The following is a 22,759-nucleotide window of genomic DNA, read 5'->3' as shown; positions in this document are numbered from 1 at the left end:
CAAGTGGCTTGTGTGAGGCAAATCTCATATAAGAAAAGTATTAGGCTACTTTCACACTGGCGTTTTTTTGCCAGACATTGCAATGCGTCGTTTATGGCAAAAAACGCATCCTGCAAAGTTGTTTGCAGGATGCGTTTTTGCCCCATAGATTAACATTGGCGACGCATTGCGACGCTTTGCCACACGTCGCAACGGTTGCGCCGTGTTGTGGCGGACCGCCGGGAGCAAAAAACGTTAAATGTAACGTTTCTTGCTCCTGACGGACCGCTTTTTCCGACCGCGCATGCGTGGCCGGAACTCCGCCCCCACCTCCCCGCACCTCACAATGGGGCAGCGGATGCGCCGGAGAAATGCATCCGCTGCACCCGTTGTGCAGTGCGTCAAACGCTAGCATCGGAATCTCTGCCCTACGCATTGCGACGGGGAGATTCCGACGCTAGTGTGAAAGCAGCCTTACTGCTCCTTGTATCTGCCGAGCTTACCCACAGCTTTTTGTACTCATAGATTTTATTTTATTAATATTTTTTACCTTTTTCAGCTAATTTCTTATTACAGATTTATGTGATTTTATATGCCGTAAATATCTTAAAGGAGACTATCTGACGACTGGGACCTCGGAGATCCAAAAAAGCAGGGTCTTCAGTCCCCTATTACTAGCAAACTTCTATTATAGTTACATAGTTACATAGTTATTAAGGTTGAAGGAAGACTATAAGTCCATCTAGTTCAACCCATAGCCTAACCTAACTTGCCCTAACATGTTGATCCATGGTATTTTTTTTTATCCCCATTGGGGACCCTTATTCCACTTTACAAAATGGAGCGGCAGGTCGGATGTCTGACTTCCTCTCTATTCATTCTCTGGGATGCTTCTAGTAAAAGCCAAGTGCAGCTTTCAAAAGCCCCTGAAGAATGACTGGAGAGCAGGTCATACATGCTCATTGTCACTCCGTTCTAACTGGCTGAAAAGTACCCCATTCTGCCAAGCCTTGAATCCAACACCCATCAATAGACGATCACCTGTAGCTGTGATGTTGTCTACAGTAGAGCACCCCTTTAAGTGGTCATCATCGGGCCTCTTTGTGCAACTAATCTATTTAGCCTTTCTTTCTTTGGGACCCTGTATAATTTCACCAGAACACAAATTGTCATGCTTCTTCAGATTCCATTTGTTTGGCTGTTCTCACCTTGAAGCATGGCTTGGTGCATACTTCACCTGATGTTGTCTATATGGTGGCACACAGTAGGCTGCAAAGCTCTTTACTAGGCAGAACTACAGGCCCACGGGTAAAGGTTTGCTGTGTGCATGAAGCCTCTTGGGAGGACAGAACTCATACATAGTCGCTGCTCTACTGGGGACCAGGCACTTGATAAACAGAAGATGTCGGGGTCTCAGACGTCAGATAAGACTTCATGCCAGATGAAATCTTCAAGCTTTTATATATTTAGTATCTTTTTTTCTGTATTGTATATTCTGTCAAAGTTTTGCCTTCCATGCATTCACCTCATAGTTCCTTGTCCTTTTCAGGTAGCATAACGCCAACAGTTGAGCTGAACGGTCTCGCAATGAAGCGTGGAGAGCCGGCCATCTATAGACCCTTAGATCCAAAACCACTACCCAATCATCGAACCAACTACAACTACAGAGGGATGTACAACCAGCGGTTAGTCTGATACATTTCTATATATATATATATATATATTTTTTAAAGTACCTGTCGGGTAGAGGGGGAAAATTTATGAAAAAAAAAAAATTTCATACAGAATTCTTGAGCCAAAAACTGTACAGGTTATATACCATCATGGCAGAAAGTGTGGGCACCCTTGAAATTGTTTCAGAAAATGAAGTATTTCTCCCGGAAAATTGCTGTAATTACACATGTTTATTTCCTTTGTGTGAATGGGAACAACACAAAAAAGAGAGGGGAAAAAAAAAGGAAAATTGGGCATAATTTCACACACAACCTCCAAAATGTGCCTGATAAAATTGTTGGCACCTTTCCAAAATTGTGGGTAAAAAACTGTTTCAAGCATGTGGTGCACGTTCAAACTCGCCTGTGGCAAGTAACAGGTGTGGGCAATATGAAAATCACCCCTAAAACCAGATAAAAAGGGGACATGTTGACTCAATCTTTGCATTGTGTCTGTGTGCCATACTAAGCACGGAGAACAGAAAGAACAAAAGAGAACTGTCTGAGGTCTTGAGAACCAAAATTGATGAAAAATATCAACAATCTCAAGGTTACAAGTCCATCTCAAGAGATCTTGATGCTCTTTAGTCCATGGTGCACATCATAATCAAGACGTTTACAACCCTGAGACTCCCGCAGCAATGTGATGTGATCGCATTGCTCCGAGGGTCTCCTACCTCCTTCCTCGCTGCAGGCCCGGATCCAAAATGGCCACGGCATCTGGGTCCTGCTGGGAGGGAGGTGGCTTACCAAGTGCCTGCTCAGAGCAGGCGCTTGGTAAGCCTGCAGCCCTGTAAGAGTGCTGTGCAAACTGTCAGATCAGCGATCTGTGATGTCCCTCCCCCCTGGGACAAAGTAAAAAAGTCACACAAAAAAATTCCACATGTGTTAAAAAAAAAAAAAAAAAAAATAATTCCTAAATAAAGAAAAAAAGATATATATTATATTTATATCCCATAAATACATTTCTTTATCTAAATAAAAAAACAAACAAACAATAAAAGTACACATATTTAGTATCGCCGCGTCCGTAATGACCCAACCTATAAAACTGCCCCACTAGTTAACCCCTTCAGAAAAAAAAAAAAAAAGAAACGAGGCAAAAAACAACGCTTTATTATCATACCACCGAACAAAAAGTGGAATAACACGCGATCAAAAAGACGGATATAAATAACCATGGTACCGCTGAAAACGTCATCTTGTCCCGCAAAAAACGAGCCGCGATACAGCATCATCAGCAAAAAAATTAAAAAGTTATAGTCCTGAGAATAAAGCGATGCCAAAATAATAATTTTTTCTATAAAATAGTTTTTATCTTATAAAAGCGCCAAAACATAACAAAATGATATAAATGAGATATCGCTGTAATCGTACTGACCCGAAGAATAAAACTGCTTTATCAATTTTACCAAACGCGGAACGGTATAAAAGCCTCCCCCAAAAGAAATTCATGGTTTTTGTTCATTCTGGTTTTTGATCATTCTGCCTCACAAAAATCGGAATAAAAAGCGATCAAAAAACGTCACGTGCCAGAAAACGTTACCAATAAAAACGTCAACTCGTCCCGCAAAAAACAAGACCTCACATGACTCTGTGGACCAAAATATGGGAAAATTATAGCTCTCAAAATGTGGTAACGCAAAAAATATTTTTTGCAACAAAAAGCGTCTTTCAGTGTGTGACGGCTGCCAATCATAAAAAAACGCTAAATAACCCGCTATAAAAGTAAATCAAACCCCCCTTCATCACCCCCTTAGTTAAGGAAAAATTAAAAAAATGTATTAATTTCCATTTTCCCGCTAGGGTTAGGGCTAGGGTTAGGGTTAGGGTTGGGGCTAGGGTTAAGGCTACAGTTAGCGTTGGGGCTACATTTACGGTTGGGATTAGGGTTAGGGGTGTGTCAGGGTTAGGGGTGTGGTTAGGGTTACCGTTGGGATTTAGGGTTAGGGGTGTGTTTGGATTAGGGTTTCAGTTATAATTGGGGGGTTTCCACTGTTTAGACACATCAGGGGCTCTCCAAACACCATATGGCGTCCGATCTCAATTCCAGCCAATTCTGTGTTGAAAAAGTAAAACAGTGCTCCTTCCCTTTCCGAGCTCTCCCGTGTGCCCAAACAAGGGTTTACCCCAGCATATGGGGTATCATTATAAACTGTAGTGAAACACTTGGGGGTTCAAAGCTCTCACAACACTTCTAGATGAGTTCCTTGGGGGGGTCTACTTTCCAAAATGCTGTCACTTGTGGGGGGTTTCTACTGTTTAGGTACATTAGGGGGTCTGCAAACGCAATGTGACGCCTGCAGACCATTCCATCTAAGTCTGCATTCCAAATGGCGCTCCTTCCCTTCCGAGCCCTCCCATGCGCCCAAACGGTGGTCCCCCCCCACATATGGGGTATCAGCGTACTCGGGACAAATTGTACAACAACTTTTGGGGTCCATTTTCTCCTGTTACCCTTGGTAAAATAAAACAAATTGGAGCTGAAGTCAGTTTTTTGTAAAAAAAAAAAAAAAAGTTAAATGTTCATTTTTATTTAAACATTCCAAAAATTCCTGTGAAACACCTGAAGGGTTAATAAACTTCTTGAATGTGTTTTTGAGCACCTTGAGGGGTGCAGTTTTTAGAATGATGTCACACTTGGGTATTTTCTATCATATAGACCCCTCAAAATGACTTCAAATGAGATGTGGTCCCTAAAAAAAATGGTGTTGTAAAAATGAGAAATTGCTGGTTAACTTTTAACAATTATAACTAACAAAAAAATTTTTGGTTCCAAAATTGTGCTGATGTAAAGTAGACATGTGGGAAATGTTACTTATTAAGTATTTTGTGTGACATATCTCTGTGATTTAATTGCATAAAAATTCAAAGTTGGAAAATTGCGAAATTTTCAAAATTTTCGCCAAATTTCTGTTTTTTTTCACAGATAAACGCAGGTAATATCAAAGAAATTTTACCACTATCATGAAGTACAATATGTCACGAGAAAACAATGTCCGAATCACCATGATCCGTTGAAGCGTTCCAGAGTTATAACCTCATAAAGGGACAGTGGTCAGAATTGTAAAAATTGGCCCGGTCATTAACGTGCAAACCACCCTTGGGGGTAAAGGGATTAAATCACCTCCATTCGCCCCATTGAAAATAAAACCATTAAAAAAAATAAAATATACACATATTTGCTATTGCCGCGTTCAGAATCGCCCGATCTATCATTATCAAAATAATTAATAAAATTAGTAAACTGTGTAGGGAGAAAAAAAATCAAAACGCCAGAATTACTTTTGTTTTTTTGGGGGGTCGCCGCAACATTGCGGTAAAATGCAACGGGTGATCAAAAGATCATATCCACATAAAAATGGTATTGTTAAAAACGACAGCTAAACACGCAAAAAATAAGCCCTCTCCCAACCCCAGATCATGAAAAATTGAGACGCTGCGGGTCTTGGAAAATGACCCAAATTAATTTATTTTATTTATTTTTTTAAAACCTTTTTTTTTTTTACGATTTATGAATAGAAAAAACAATTTTATACATGTTTGGTAGCGACAAACTCATAATGACCTGGAGAATCATAACGGCAGGTCAGTTTTATCATTTGGGTGAACATGGAAAAATAAAATCCAGAAAACAGTTGTGGAAATGCACTTTGTTTTTTTGGATTTTTTTTTCTTCCTGTTTTTGAGTACTCAATATGGTAAAACCAATGGTGTAGTTCAAACGTACAACTCGTCCTGCAAAAACCAAGCCCTCACATGGCCATATTGATGGAAAAATTAAAAAAAATTATGGCTCTTGGAAGAAGGGGAGCGACAAACAAATGCCAAATCGAAAAAGGGCTGCAGCGTGAAGGGGTTAAGGTGAGGGTACGAACAATTTTGTCCTGCCCATTTTGGGGGTTTTGTGTGAAATGATGTCCAACTTGCTTTTTTTTTTAATTTCTTTCTTCCCCCACAGGTTTTTTTTTTTTTTGGTGTTCCACTACACACGAAGGATATACAGTGAAGGAAATAATAATTTTATCCCTTGCTGACTTTGTATTGTAAGTTTGCCCACTGACAAGGACATGAACAGTTTATGATTTTTATGGTAGGTTTTATTTTAACATTGAAAGAGAGAAAATCCAGAAAATCACGTTATATAAATTTATGTGCACTTTGCAGTGAGAAATAAGTATTTGATCCCTCTGGCAAACAAGACGTAATACTTGGTGGCAACACCCTTGTTGGTAAGCACAGCAGAGACATTTTTTGTAGATGATGAGGAGGTTTGCGCACATGTCAGGAGGAATTTTGGTCCACTCCTCTTTGCAGATCATCTCTAAATCATTAAGATTTTGAGGCTGTCGCTTGGCAACTCGGAGCTTCAACTCCCTCCATAAGTTTTCTATGGGATTAACGTCTGGAGATTGGCTAGGCCACTTTATGACCTTAATGTGCTTCTTTTTGAGCCACTCCTTTGTTGCCTTGGCTGTATGTTTTGGGTCATTGTATTGCCGGAAGACCCAGCCACGACCTGGGTGGAGGGAAAGAGGTTTTCTCTCAGGATTTACAGTACATGGCTCTATCCATTCTCCTATTGATGGGGTGAAGTAGTCCTGTGCCCTTAGCAGAGAAACACCCCCATGTTTCCACCTCCATGCTTGACAGTGGGGATGGTGTCCTTTGGGTCATAGCATTTCTCCTCCTTCAGACACGTCGAGTTGAGTTAATGCCAAAGACCTCAATTTTTTGTTTCATCTGGCCACAGCACCTTCTCCCAGTCACTGACAGAATCATTCAGGTGTTCATTGGCAAATTTCAGATGAGCCTGCACATCTGCCTTCTTGAGCAGAGGAACCTTGCGGGCACTGCGGCATTTTAAACCCTTACTGCGTAATGTGTTGGCAATGGTCTTGGTGACTGTGGTACCAGCTGCCTTGAGATCATTAACAAGTTCCCCCCCCCCCGTGTAGTTTTTGGCTGATCTCTCTCTCTCCTTCCTCATGATCACGGATACCCCACGAGGTGAGATGTCCCATGGTGCCCAGATTAATGCCGATTGACAGTCATTTTGTATTTCTTCCATTTTCTTACTACTGCACCAACAGCGGTCTCCTTCTCACCCAAGGTCTGTCTTATGTTTTTGTAGCCCATTCTAGCTTTGTGCAGGTCTATGATCTTGCCATGACATCCTTATAAAGCTCTTTGGTCTTGCCCATGTTGTAGAGGTCAGAGACAGACTGATTGAGTTTGTGAACAGGAGTGTTTTATAAAGGTGACTATGTAAGACAGCTGTCTTTAATGCAGGTAACGAGTTGATTAGGAGCATCTAACGGTCTGTAGGAGCCAGAACTCTTAATGGTTGGTAAGGGATCAAATACTTATTTCTCACCGCAAAATGCAAATTTATATAATTTATACAATGTAATTTTCTGGATTTTATTTTTGATATTCTATCTCTCAATGTTAAAATTAACCTACCCTTAAAATTATAGACTGTTCATGTCTTTGTAAGAGGGCAAACTTACAAAATCATCAAGGGATCAAATACTTATTTCTTTCACTGTAAATGTGTATAACAAAACATTTTGTAATTGTAGTAATTTTCTGGGAGAAATACTAAATTTCCGGGAACAATTTACAGGGTGCCAACACTTTTTTGGCCATGACTGTATATGATACGTTGCTCGGCCCACTGTCTGACACATGCAGGCTGTACCAAACGAAAATTAAGTCCGGATATTGGAACATATTGCAGGTAGCTCATACTCTGTTTGAAACAATTGGGAGCAGCCAAGCATTTCCTGACAGTTCACAAGGGGGATTGAGACCATGTTCACACTTTGCGGTTTTTACCGCGGAACCGCGGCGATTTGTCCGCTGCAGTTTCCATTGCGTTTACAGTAACATGTAAACCCTATGGAAACCGCAAACCGCTGTGCACATGCTGCGGGAAAAACCGCGCGGGAATGCAGCGGTTTACAACCCGCAGCATGTCACTTCTTTGTGCAGAATTGCGGCGGTTCTGCACCCATAGGAATGCATTGATCCGCTTACTTCCCGCATGGGGCTTTGCCCACCATGCGGGAAGTAAGCGGATAATGTGCGGATGGTACCCGGACTGGAGGAGAGGAGACTCTCCTCCAGGCCATGGGAACCATATTTGTGTAAAAAAAAAAAAAGAATTAAAATAAAAAATAATGATATACTCACCTCTCAGCGCTGCACGCGGCCGTCCGGTCTCAGGTTGCTATGCGAGCAGGACCTGCAGTGACGTCGCGGTCACATGACCGTGACGTCACAAAGATCCTTCTCGCACAGCATCTTTGGAACCGGACCGCCGCCTGCAGCGCCGAGGAGATCGGGACGTCAGAGGGTGAGTATATCATTATTTTTATTATTTTTAACATTACTATTGATGCTGCATATGCAGCGTCAATAGTAAAACAAGTGCAGGATTAAACCCGCAGCGGAACCTGCAACACAAACCGCGATAAATCTGCAGGGATAACCGCAGCGGGTTTGCCCTGCAGATTTATCAAATCCGCTGCGGGAAAACCCGCGGGAGAACCCGCAGCCCCCTTCCTACGTGTGCACATAGCCTTAAGGTCCTTTAAATTTCATGGTTTTAAACCCAAAAAGGCTGAAGATTTCAGAACGCATGTCCTCCGCCGTGAGGCATTCTGGATCTGTCCACTACCAACCAGATTCCCGCAAAACTTAATGTGCAAGACTGACTTGTTATATTTCATGGATTAAATGTTATATATATAGTCATGGAAAGCATGTCATGAATTGATGTGATTCTATATTTTTCCGTCAACAAACAGGCTCTCATTGACTTAAAGGGAATCTGTTTTTGCTACCTCATCTGAGACTCTCCTAATGTTGGCGCAGAGACCCTGAATCCAACGATGTATCACTTAGATTGGGTGCAGCCGTTCTGACAGAGTTTTTAGATTGATAATGAACCAGCCTCTCCATGTACGAGGTCCAGAGACAGTGAGGGGTTTAGTTGCCGTACTAGTCCAGCAATGTTGATCTCTTGGTGATAAATCCTTCACAGTTAGTAAACCTCAGCACTCCCTTTGACAAAGTGACACATCCCTATATTCTGTGTTTTAGCCTTTATCTCCTGCTGTCTATAGATTACATAGCAAAACCCTGCTGACAGATTCCCTCTAAGTATGTCTGCTTATACTGACAAGATATACCCTCTCTGCAATAGCTGTAATTATCACTCTTATGAGACCCAGTGCTGCTAGGAGATAATTGATGTCAGTTTATACTGACTCTATACGCTTCCTCTATAGTAACTATTGTTACCAATCTTCGTCCGCATCAGGTTTACATTGATGCAGAATTTTCCTGAGATGGTTTGTGTCCGTTTTCCGCTAGCACTTTGTATTTCCCCCTGTAGTGGCTCTGATTGGCAATCTTTGTGCACATCAGACTTGTATTCATGCGAGGTGTGCACCTGGTTGACACCCGTTCACATGGACAGGACTCCTATATTCTCTACAGTAGCTAAGTGTCAGTCATGGTGTACACCCGTCCTCGGTGTATTGGATATGGTGACAGTCTCCGTGCGCTATAGCTTTATATTGATGTAGAATGTTCGCAGGAGAAGGTTTCAGTTTATACTGACTCTCTATATTTACTCCACAATTTATTAGCGTAATGTATAAGGGTAAGTTCACACTAGGCGTTTTTATTTTTTTAGTCTTTTTGTTTTTGCAGCAAAACCTGATCTCTTGGCAGGGAAGAAGCTACAGAAAAAAAACTTTTTTTCTTGTTTTTTTTTTTTTTTGCAGCTTCTTGGCATGCTAAATTTGTCTCTTGTGCATGCTGATAAAGTTTAGTGTTGGAAAAAAGTCCTATTGTATAAAATCAGATTTTGGCACAAAAAAAGCAGCAAAACAGGATACCTGCGTTTTTGGTGCCCTTTTTTTCACCACCCATTCAAGTCAATGGGTGAAAAACGCTGAAAAAATGCTGAAAGTGATATGTTCAAAAAACCACGCAAAGCACAAAACTGATGAAAAAAAAAAAAACAATGCGTGTGCATGAGATTTCTGAAATCTCAGACTTTTCTGGTACTGTAAAATGCAGCTGAAAATTAGCATAAAAAAGCATTAAAAACGCATGAAAAGCTGAAAAAACACCCAGTGTGAATTTAGCCAAACAGTCTTACACTGAGTCAAAGGCTCCACAAAAGATGGCAGATTTCAGTTTATACTGACACTATGTATTTTCTTGGCAACAACTATAATGAGCAATCTTGGTGCACAACCGGCATATAGTGGTGCAAGGTATTCATAGAAGATGGTAATGTCCCTTTGTACTGACACAACAATTTCTCCTCATTACCTGTAATCCGCAATCTTAATGCTCTACGGATTCATAATGACAGGTAGCACTCACAAGAGTTAGCTTCTGTCAGTTTACACTGACATGATACATTTCCTCTGCAAACGTTAGAATTAATAAGTATAACACTCTTCTGCATTTAGAAAATCAGTCCAATGTTGGTCCTGAAAAGTTGGGCGAGTGTCATGCGGTTTTTCTCACCTAGCATCCTTATGACATCCTTATGTAATGATTTTTTAACATCAGCTTTTACATACAGGAATTCTGTCATTTCAAGCGAGTTTTCTAGCTGATAAAACAATCTTAAGTACAGATATAGATAGATGGAATTGCGATATATAATGCGGAAAACAAATGTCGTGGGGTCCCAAAAAAATTGTTTTAAATAACCAACAGAGGGAAAGCCAACAGTTGGTGGCTGATGCTTATAGCCTGGGAAGGGGGTAATGCACATGGAGCTTCCCAGGCTACTAAGATCAGCTCACAGATGTCTACTTATTATTTACTGGTTATTAACCCCTTAACGACTGCCAATACACCTTTTAATGGTGACCGTTAAGGGACCTAATCACTGTGTCTCTTTTTAATGCCGCTGAGAAATGAGAATAGCGCCCCCCAGCATCAGAAAATATCTGGGGTCTCAGCTAGCAGGGTTATCTGAGACCCTAGAGAACATGATCAGGGCCGGTCTTTACGGTCCCTGGTCACGTGACCTCTGTTGACCGAATAATGATCACATAAATAAAGGTCGATTTTAAAATTCATTTCTCGCTCCTCTGATATGAACTAACATAGAAATTTTACCACTAACATGAAATCAAATATGTCGCGAAAATGCATTCTCAGAATCGGTGGGATCTGGTGACGTGTTCCAGAGTTATCTACTATATAATTGTCTAAGGGTCACTTCCGTCTTTCTGTCTGTCCTTCTGTCTGTCTGTCTGTCACGGATATTCATTGGTCACGGCCTCTGTCTGTCATGGAAATCCAAGACGCTGATTAGTCGCGGCAAAACACCCACGACCAATCAGCGACGGGTACAGTCCGGCGGAAAAATGGCCGCTCCTTACTCCCCGCAGTCAGTGCCCGGCGCCTGCTCCATACTCCCCGCAGTCAGTGCCTGGCGCCCGCTCCATACTCCCCGCAGTCAGTACCCGGCGCCCGCTCCATACTCCCCGCAGTCAGTGCCCGGTGCCCGCTACATACTCCCCTCCAGTCAGCGCTCACACAGGGTTAGTGGCAGCGTTGACCGCGGTGTAACGCACTCGGTTAACGCTGCTATTAACCCTGTGTGACCAACATTTTACTATTCATGCTGCCTATGCAGCATCAATAGTAATAAGATCTAATGTTAAAAATAATAATAAAAAAAAAAAGTTATACTCACCGTCCCTCGGATCAGGAACAGGTCTTTCCCGCTCCTCGCGACGCCCCGGTGATCGCTCCATGCATTGCGGTTTCGCGAGATGATGACGTGCGGTCTCGTGAGACTGCTGCGCCATCATCTCGAGAGACCGCAATGCACTCTTCAGACCGGAGCGCGCGACGAGCGTCGGTAACCGCTTCGATCCGGGGGCCAACGGAGGGTAAGTATATAACTATTTTTTATTTTAATTATTTTTTTTAACAGGGATATGGTGCCCACTGTGCAATATATTACGTGGGCTGGTCAATATACTACTACGTGGCTGGTCAATATACTACGTGGCTGGGCAATATACAACGTGACTGGGCAATATACTACGTGACTGGGCAATATACTACGTGACTGGGCAATATAGTACGTGACTGGGCAATATACTACGTAGCTGTGCAATATACTACGTGGCTGGGCAATATACTACGTGGCTGGGCAATATACTACGTAGCTGTGCAATATACTACGTGGCTGGGCAATATACTACGTGGCTGGGCAATATACTATGTGGCTGGGCAATATACTACGTGGCTGTGCAATATACTACGAGGCTGGGCAATATAGTACGTGACTGGGCAATATACTACGTAGCTGGGCAATATTCTACGTGGCTGGGCAATATACTACGTCGCTGTACAATATACTACGAGGCTGGGCTATATACTACGTGACTGCGCAATGTACTTCGCGGACTGTGCAGTGTACTACGTGGACATGCATATTCTAGAATACCCGATGCGTTAGAATCGGGCAACCATCTAGTTACCTCATAAAAGGACACTGGTCTGAATTGTAAAATTTGTCTTGGTCATTAAGGTCAAAATTGTCTGTCTCTAAGGGATTAAAATGAAGGTCCCCATATAATTAATAATCAGCAAAGGTTAGGCAGACAGTTGCTGGCTGATATTAATACGCTAGTAGGGGTCATGAATATGGCCCAGACTAATAACATCAGCCCTCAGCTGCCCCATAAATGGGGCATCCATATTATGTGCCAAGTGTGACTCTTAGCCTCGCTCTTCCCACTTGCCCTGGTGCAGTGGCAAGTGGGGTAATGGGGTTCCGGTTGATGACAGCTGGCTTATGGCCACTGTTATCAAGCCCAAAGGTTAGTAATGGAGAGCAGTCTATATGATGCCCCCAATACTAACACTATAGTCTTATTGTAAAAACTATACAGCCAGAATAAAGTCGTCTATTTGAAAGAAATCTTCATTTATTTTAAAGAAATACTCCCTGTTCCGCTTTTTCCCATTGATTACTGTAAAATAAAAAATAATAAACCACCATATTCCTCTGCGGTCTGCCGAGAATCCTTATGTGATGCTGTCCCACAAAGAACTCCAGCTCTGCTACGTCTGGATAGTTTGGTGACCAGAGTTCATCTAACCAGTAAGACCAAGTAGACTGCTGTGAGCTGATATTAATGGCTTGGGAAGCGCCATGTTTATTACCCCTTTCCCAGGCTATAAACATCTGCCCTCCGCTGTCTGCTTTCCATCAGCTTATTAAAAATTAGGCCATTTTTCATTATATTTATAATTTTTTTTTTATTCTGATGGTTCATGCTGTGAATTTACTGTACTTACTGGTGAAATGTTGGGTTCTTAATGAGGTGAGTGCGTATAAATCTCACCCATTGAGTTGCATTGGTGAGTCTCGCCTGATCTATGCAGCCACTTGTAGTATACTGCAATTTTTTTCAGTCCAAACTCAGCTGAGAAAAAAATAACAGATGAGTACTTAATCATTGAATATCATCAGTCATAGGGCTAGCAGTTGTTTTGTTTTTTTAAATTTGATTGCACTTGTCCGTTTTTAACGCAGATGAGTATCTATTGCATAAATTAATAATACATGTGAAAATAAGAAACTTTGCAACATATCTTGTCCGAGTAATCTGCTTCTTTACCTGAGAACTGAGAATTTTGGAAATGAATGATCGGTCCTGGTGAAGTCTGTATTCAGGGAAGACAGATTATTACATTACTGAGATAGGACATGGCAGTTGGTGCTGATAAGACTCTATGTACCTGGCAGGAGGAGCTAGAAGCAGAGCTCCGCTCTCCTCTCCCCACCTGCCATGTGCATAGAATCTTACCAATAGTAGCTGCCAGCTCCTGTCTCAGTAATGTAATAATCTGTCTTCCCTGAATACAGATTTTACCCGAAAATTGAGAATTTTGAGAATGACTCAGTCCTGGAGGGAGAGTAAAGTAAATGTCTGATATATCACAAATAGTGATAAGCGAATATACTCGTTACTCGAGATTTCTCGAGCACGCTCGGGGGTCCTCCGAGTATTTTTTAGTGCTCGGAGATTGTTTTCCTCACCTCAGCTGAATGATTTACATCTGTTAGCCAGCATAAGTACATGTGGGGATTCCCTAGCAACCAGACAACCCCCACATTTACATCTGTTAGCCAGCATAAGTACATGTGGGGATTCCCTAGCAACCAGACAACCCCCACATGTACTTATGCTGGCCAACAGATGTAAATCATTCAGCTGAGGTGAGAAAAACTAAATCTCCGAGCACTAAAAAATATTCGGAGGACACCCGAGCGTGCTCAAGAAATCTCGAGTAACATATTCGCTCATCACTAATCATAAAGTTTCTTATTTGCAATTGTGCTATTGATTTATACAATAAAAAATTGTAAATGACGGTTACTATAATTGCATTAGTTTTATTTTTCTTTTTGTTACATGGTTGTCTGTGATACGTTATGCATGTCCACAACGCCCCACTCTAGGGTTAATGCTTTGTTATACAGGTGGGGTCAGCGTGTGATGTCTTCTAATTAGTGGTTTTATACCAGGAGTTTTCTACATTTTTTTTTTTCTAACTATATCTACGATTAATAGTCAGCCGGCCTGGGAACGCGTAGGGTTACTGTAAGGTGGGAGCACGGCCCTCACTCCTCTTATGTTATCTGTATTGTCTGAAATGTAAGGTGCTGCAGAATATGTCGGCGCTATAGAAATAAAATTATTATTGGTATTTTTATGCCCACGCTACTATTTTAATGAAGTCACAAAAAATTTTTGCTTTGAATTCTTTGCTCCGTTGAAAATCGTCTCTTCATCTCCTGGAGTGATCTGCACCAAATGTAGTTAGTCGTGCTCCTCGGAATAGATTTGCTCCATTTTTATTCTATTTGTGCACCAGAGAATGCAATCCTAGATTTCGGATATAATTTCTGGAATTATTTGGCCACAAGAAAGATTCCCAAATTGTTTGAGGACTTGTTGGATTTTGAGGGGATCTGTATTTTCATCACCAGTGATTGGGCTAATTGATTGGAAGGACACACACCCAGAAGAGTATTTGCTGGGATAAGAATTCCCTTCCATTCTAACTTGATTGTGTGCAGTGCCATCTCTGGCCATAAGGGGCTGCTCTTCGCTCGTGTATTTGCAGCCGCGGGGTCCGGTCTCATTGCTGGTGGTCAGCATTATTACTTGTGTATTAGGAAATTCCAGGTTCTCTTTATGCTAGCATGATTTACAGAGGGAATTTTCAAACTTCTCTTTAGTGGTTCTTCCTCTGACACTAGATGGATTTCTTAACTAAGGCTGGGTTCACATTGCGTTAGTGGGTGTCCACTGACAGAATCCGTTTCATAGCGGCACTAACGCTATGTAATGGATCCGTTAGTGCACCCATTGACCGCAATTATGTAGCGCATCGCTAACGCATGCCATTATTGGCATGTGTTAGTGATGTGCCGTTATTTTGTGACGGACCCTCGAACGCTGTCTGCAGCGTTTTTGAGTCCGTTCCCGCTAGCGCAGATCGAGCATCTGCGCTAGCGCGATCGCATGACGCAATCCCTTTTCGGCAATTGCGTTAACGCAGTCCGTTAGCGTATGCGCTAAACGGACTGCACTAACGCAATGTGAACCTAGCTTTAGGCTGCGGTCACACTTGTGAATGCAATGCGAGAAACATGCGCGAGTCTCTCGCCTCAATACTCGGCACTGCCGCCGGCGCACGGGACCGGAGCGTTCAGCTAGATGTATTTCTATGCAGCCGCACGCTCCAGTCCTGAGTGCCAGCGGCAGTGCCGGGAATTGAGGCGCGAGTTTCTCGCATTGCACTCGCGTGTGACCCCGGCCTTAGACCCAGTCTGCTTTGACGTCACTGACTTATTCATTTTAGAGAGCTGCTTTATCACTAATTTTATTAATTTGCCTTTGCCATTTAGAAGTCTGCATAATGCTGATCGTAACCTACAGTGCTACTGATATTTAATTGATTGACATGCTATTTAACGGTGACATATTTAATGATTTAAAAAAGTTAAGGTTTGAGTAAATAAGGAATATTTTGTATTTTTTTCTCTCACATTTTCTGCATGAAAACCCCCTCTCCCATCACTTTTGTCAGCTCATTAGTAGAACGTAATGTGTCTAGTCTGTACCGTTTCATGCCGTACTATTGGCAGTGCCTGTAATTATTGATCTTGCCACTTGGTGGCATCAGACACTATACAATAAATGACCAAGAGACTTCCATTTGATAGACTTCTATACTTTGTATGTGACCAGCCGGGTAACGAGCAGGAAATTACTTTTCCTATGGATAGACATGCATAAGCGCTAAATAATTTGTTGCATGCTACAATTTTCCAATAATAAGTATGACAAATAAACTTTTTTGCCCATTTACAATGACTTCAGTGAGTTATTACTGATGGAAACAGTGAGGTTCTCGAGCTTAGAACCCACTGTGTATTTTGTTTCCTCATGTTACCGTCGTTTAATATATGAAGTCTTAAGGCCTTTTGGAGTGGGAGTCCCGCGCCATCTTGTATGTAGCAGCAGCCTTCGGGTGCAGATTTCTACATCACTGCTTAGTACTAGGTTGGGGTTGCTGCCATCAGTCATTTCTCCACTTCTATAGTGTTATCTCACCGACAGAACAAAGTGTTTTAATACTCAGTCCTTGAAGATGCCTGCCATAGTGAAGCCAGTCCCCTGCCATAGATCAGACAGATGGTGGGTATTCCTGAAAGACCTTGGCTTTGATCACGACAAGCAGCTTCAGTTTATGGCTCTTCTCCGGATTGGCACAGAACACCTAACCACCACAAGATAGGAAAACACCAGAAAGTCATACAGCGTTAGGATCAATAATATGCCTTTATTAAATGAAGTGGCAATTTATACATATAGTAAAATGGATATATTTTGTTAAAAATTATATAAAAAACACACAACCCCCTGACGAAGGTAATATATCCGAAACGCGCGTCGGGCGCACGCAGGTCCCGGACCCAGCCTCACCACTCAGGTAGTGCCACATGACTTTCTGCTACAATTATTTGCCCGCATGGTCATTTACTTATGATAGTCGGCTATACTTGGGCACCGTCTTATGCAGTAAGCAGACACATAAGATCTACCCTGCTGTGTGAGCACTTATTATTTGCACCTGGGCACTTTTCTGAACACGCTGCTATAATTTCCATATGTGGTGCACATTTCTCGCAGTGAGCTGATGTAGTAATCTTCATGAAAGGTCTATCTCGCTGTGGGTGCATTATTATTTAACCTTTTTGTACCAGGGCATATTTTAATATAGAGTATTATTGTACGGTTATTTGCATAAGGGCACAGAGTGCTATTACAACTCTCCCATTTAGATAATATACCTCGCTGTGTCTACATCACTGTCGTCACTTTATTCTATATCCCCCGATAGGGATATACACTGTTTCACTGTTTACAAAAAGGATTTTTTTATTTTTTTTTTATGTACACATATTTGCTGTAATTAATTTTATTTTCTTTATAACTTTCACTTTTTTAGTGTTTGTATTTCACATACATAATATTTCACATCTTTACAGGTCATATGTGACCTTTTATTAATCATTTTTTATATACATATATATTTTATATTTTGACACAGTGAGTAGTAGTATTATATATCTTTCTTGGAGGAGTTATTTATATGCTCATATATATATATATATATATATATATATATATATATATATATATATATATATATATATATATATATATATATATATATAATTTTTTTTTTTTTTTTTTTTTTTTTTGAGGTGGTTTTGGGTACCATATAATATTGTTCCTGCGTTTTGTGTGTTTTTTATATAATTTTTAACAAAATATATCCATTTTACTATATGTATAAATTGCCACTTCATTTAATAAAGGCATATTATTGATCCTAACGCTGTATGACTTTCTGGTGTTTTCCTATCTTGTGGTGGTTAGGTGTTCTGATCCCTTTATTTCAGTGGTTTATTCACTGAAGCTTGCACAGTACACCCTATTTCTATTAGGTATATTCCAAACTATTGGACTCTTATATGAGTTAAAATTGTGATTTTAATAGGGTCACTGTGTTCTTTTTAATTTTTTATCCGGATTGGCACAGGAGAACTGTAATCCGTCTTTGCTCATCTTGATGCCTTTAGCAGCTTTTATTCTGGATGGCGTCCAGCGTGGGTTTGTCGGCCTGTGCCAGCCGTCCATTCTCCTCGCTGCCGTAGCGCTGGCTGAGCAGCAGATTTACTGTTTTCTGAAATAGCACAAAGATTTCTCTCCACCACCACTTTGCAGGTTTGAGGTGACTTCTTGTGTAACGCGTAGAGAAGCTGCAGGTCTCTGACTTCCATGTTTCCCATGCACACTAGTACCGGAGGCCTCTGAGGTTATTTTGAGATGGACAGATTATTGTAGTCTTTGGAAGCTTTTCTTAGCTTTGCGTTCCACTTTATTCAAAAGGGTTGCATGGTGAAAACAAGTTATCAACCTATCCCCAAAAATGGTGATAACTTGTTTCTTGATGTGAGTCCAAACACTCGGACCCACATCGTTCATCATAGCGGGGCTTTTACCTGGGCCTGTCAGTGGTCTCTTGAATGCTCTAAAATGGCTACCATGGCCACTCTGTATACCAGACACCAGGGGTTGCCCTAGCAGTAATCCTTTAAGCCCGTACAGGGATCCAGACTTGCACAGGGGCCCTTGGGTTGGGGCCATGGAGTCACCTGCTGGCTGACTGTGCAGGCTGGCAGCAGTTGTCTGATAGCCAGGTCAGAATTAGGAGGGCAATCCCTGTACAAATTGTGAAGCTGAAGAGTGGGCCACAGTCCGACAACAGGAATATAGCAAGCAAAGCAGAAACAGACTGAACCAGAGTAGAATAAGTGCATTTGGCAGCGCCCATATATTAGTTGGGATTATTTGTGGCGTGTGGTGAGGGAGCTGATTACTCCAGCTGACAGCGCACACACACCTATTCTGCCAGACTGGTCTGCACTACAGGTTTCTGCCACCTCAGTCTGTCTGGTCAGCGCCTATCCTATGCCGCACAGAGATTCTGGTCCTGACCTCTCCAGTGCCACATGGATGAGGAATATGGCGGCGCCTGGTGACAGAAGCAGACTTGACAGGAGCAGGACCTGGAGGAGATGTGACATGGGCACTCTTTCCTGTTAGAATGGAGCGGCAGGGCACACGCTTAACTGCTGATCTATTCATTCCCTGTGAGGCTGCTGAGCTCTACTTTTTCCAGCAGCTCCATAGAGAATGAATGGAGCGTTGGTTGTGCGCCTGACCTACCACTTTATTTTGTAACTGGAATAACTGGGATGGGAGTGCCCCGTTGGGGATTAAAGTTCCCCAGTCTGTATCCGTACCGGTTCCAGTGATCACATGCCCATCGATCTGAACGTGATCACCGATCTTACAGATCGCTGATAACATATATTCACCGGACAACCCTTTTAAGGCACTATGCACATTACCTCTATTCGCCAAACCCACCAATTTTGTCAAGATCGACAGACCATCATGTGTGTGTTGGTCTGCCGACTCAGGCCTGTCTAATTATAACACCTGATGGCTGCTAATTACCAATCACTTTCCCTATTGAAGACGCCTATTTGTTCATGTGAGCCAACCATACATGTCTTTGGAGAGAGAGCTGTCAGCCAAATGAATGGTCTATGGACACTTTCTCTGCTCTTGAAATGCCGTAATCCAATTAATCAGCAATTCAAGAATAGGATGCTTTTGAATCTTTTTTTTTTTTTTTTAATACTGGGAGCTACAGTAGTTTAACTTTTTTGTATTGACTTTAGTCATGAGTGAAGGGAAAAAATGCAAGGAAATGGTTCCTTGTTGGAAGGTCATCTTGCTTCAGTATGGTCTCTGATGGCTGAATAAAGCCGTGCCTGTAATGGGCGGGATATAGGACTTCCGATCCTGTACCCCTGTACCAGGACTTCCCCCGTGCTGTATCAGGAGTGTCTGATGCCACAAGTGACAAAGGAGTAGGGGGTAAGTGATGAATTTTAGTTTTCTGCAGGATTTGGCACGTGACCCACGGGGCTCTTTAGGCCAATAACTAGCATATTCTGCTAATGAAAAATGTAGGCTGTAGAAAATCTTTCTATTGTTGAATCTTAGCCCATGCCCGCGATCAGGAATAGCAGCGTTTTGGATACAGCTCACCTGCTCTGCGTCCACAGCGCTGCGTTCTACATTAGAAGCACAGAGGATGGCTCTATAGAACTCTCATGCCCACTGTGCTTCTTGTTAACACTGCATAAACTCACCGCGGTGCGGGTTTAGGAGCCGCAGCATGTCAATTATCTACAGCGGAGACGCTAGTCTGCCCCAGAGCCATTCACTAGATGCGCGATTAGAACGCAGCTTTGTGAATGCAGTGAAGATACTCTGCATCTAAAGTGCTGCTATGTCCTGATCGTGGGCACATAGTGCACATGTCACCAGAGGGCTTGTACCCTCTCTATGTAAGCAATCATCTAAATACGCTCTTTTTTATTGAAGAAAACTAGATGGGTGCAGCAGTTGGGGCCCTGTCTGCTGATCAGTGGAGTGACATACTGAAAATGCCTGCAGAGTTGTCCCCGAGTGAGCACTAGTGTCGATCACAAATATTCTTGCTCCAGGGTAAATAGTGCGCACGGCCTTTCACATAAAATGGACTTGGGCAGAACTCCAAGTACCCTGCATGCAGTGATGAGAATGCCCACCTTATGCATAGTTTATGGGAATGGCCTTGTTTTGGTAGTTTTTGGAACAAGGTACTTCTCATACACAAGGTATTGCTGGCGAGAGCGGGCTGTCACGTGACCACAAGTGTGCATTCTACTAGCCACATTTCCACTAGATGGGGAACGGCAAGCGCATATCACCAGCTTGTCCCTCGCTCATCTAGAATGCGGTCAAGATCTTTAACTTTGTGGGACAACCCCTTTATGGCCATTGAGGTTTGTGGGTATTCATTTATGCACAGCTCTCTTCAGGGCCCACCACAGCATTTGCGTTGGGCTAAGGTCTGGGCTGTGACTCGGCCATTGCAAGCTCTTGATTCTTTTGTTTTTCAGCCATTCTGAGGTAGATATTCTGATGTACTAAGAATCGTTGTGCTGCTGCATGTCCTAGTTTTGGCCAAGTCTTATCTTTTGAATAGATCGTCTCGCATTTGATTCTAGAATACTTAAATAAAAAGAGGAGTTAATGGTCGTCATAATGATTGCAGTGTGCCTATGTCCCGTGGCTGCAAAACTAGCCCATATCCTCGCCCCTCCGCCACCGTGCTGATAGTATGAGGCGTTTGTGGGGATACTGTTTTGGTTTTCGCCAATGTGGCCCCAGGGCATTATGGCCAGCCATCCCTACTTTGCTCTCATCTGTGCAAAGGACATTGTGCCACAATTATATTGCTTGTTCACGCTCAACTTTTCAAACTTTAACAATGCTGCCATGTGTTTTTTTTTTTTTTTTTAATAAAAGGCCTTCTCTTGGCCATCTCTTCCAAGTAAGCCATGCTGTCATGAGCTTGAGCATACAACATGCTGACTGAGGCCTTTAGAGTCTGAGCTGTAGCTCTTGGGTGTTGCAATTTCTTTGAGCATTGCATGGTCTGACCTTGGGATGGATTTGCTTATATCCAGGCTTGCTGTCCTGAATGTTTTCCACTTGTGAATAATCTTTCTCATTGTAGAATGATGGTCTCCAAACTGTTTTTGAAAATAGTCTTTTAACCCTTCCCAGCTTCAGGGGCAACAACAGTTGTTTCTCTAAGATTATCGCTTATGTCTTTCCTCTATGGCTTTGTGTTAACATATGCCTGAAAGATCCAGACCAGCAAACTGCCGAAACATCTGCTTTTAAAGAGAGAGTGCAACAAAGAAATTGAGAAGTTGACTTTTGTATGAAATGGAGATTTAAGAAACATGGCTGCGATCTTAATAAATGGCATTACTCTTGTCCATGGACTGGATCTGATACTGCTGTGCATATTTATTTATATTAAAGCTGCAATACTGGGCATGACCATCATGCTAATGTGGCACTGTCTCTGGAAGAAAGCAACTGTTTCTAATTTCATACATCCCATATATATTCACATTTTTTCTGCATCACAATAGATGTCTATAAGATCGATGTCGAGCCAATAGCCTGAAAGTGTAGTCAAAATGAGATTCTGATTTGGCTTTTATCCCAAGTCATATTGCAAGACTCGTCAGAGGGTTGATTGTGACTTGTAGGATCGCTACTTCAACAGGTGGCGCAATAGAGTTCAAGTCCTCTTTCTCTCTGAAGAGGCAATTTGCATATAAGAGAAAAAACAGTACAGAATAGTGAAATTAGAGGGGCTGTCCGGACTTAATAATTGAGCACCTTTTATTAGGGTAGATCAATTGAGATCGGTGGAGGTGCCTGAGCTCTGCAGCACTGTAGTTTGCTTACTAGTGATCCCGAACTGTAAAGCTCGGTGTTCGTACCGGACACTAGATGCTGAACTCCGGACATGGACTTCTCCTTGAAGTCCATTTTACAGTTTTGGAGTCCAAGGGGTGGTGTTGTGAGAGAGACCCACCAATTGTTTTCTATGGGGTTCGGGTACTGTTTTGGTGCCCTAACTTTGGACTAAAGTTCAGTCGAACCCAAACTTCCAAGGGTCCGCTCATCGCTACCTACAGTGTTCTTCGGTTTATTTATTATCTGGCTGTTGCCAGAGCAGATTTCAGCTGATCGGCATCGTTTCCAGGTGCAGATCCCCCGCAAATCTCATATTGATGACCTAACCATCAATCCATTGTTAGGTCCTGACAACTGTTTTTAGGTAACAAAAAAAAATGCAAAATTACATATTTTGACTTGTCACCATTGGCTCATTGCTTTGGTCTCGAACTTAATGTTTTTATCCATTTTACATCAGGTCATAACTTAATTCTGTGTCATGGGGGCGGTGTGTCGTAATTTGGACGTTGTGGC

General features: G+C 42.2%; 1 protein-coding gene across 4 annotated transcripts in view; it reads left to right on the top strand.

Annotated features, from left to right (window-relative positions):
* STAU2 (staufen double-stranded RNA binding protein 2) overlaps positions 1 to 22,759 on the top strand; it is a 454,790-nt gene that overhangs the window by 79,902 nt on the left and 352,129 nt on the right. For all 4 annotated transcript variants that reach the window (XM_069731487.1, XM_069731485.1, XM_069731486.1 and 1 more), the window contains one exon: positions 1,529 to 1,664. In XM_069731487.1, the coding sequence (XP_069587588.1) occupies positions 1,529 to 1,664 (136 nt within the window). The remainder of the gene's footprint in view (positions 1 to 1,528; positions 1,665 to 22,759) is intronic.

This window comes from Ranitomeya imitator, chromosome 6 (genome assembly GCF_032444005.1).
Source record: "Ranitomeya imitator isolate aRanImi1 chromosome 6, aRanImi1.pri, whole genome shotgun sequence".
Lineage (NCBI taxonomy): Eukaryota > Metazoa > Chordata > Amphibia > Anura > Dendrobatidae > Ranitomeya > Ranitomeya imitator.
This window is presented reverse-complemented; position numbering and strand designations above follow the sequence as displayed.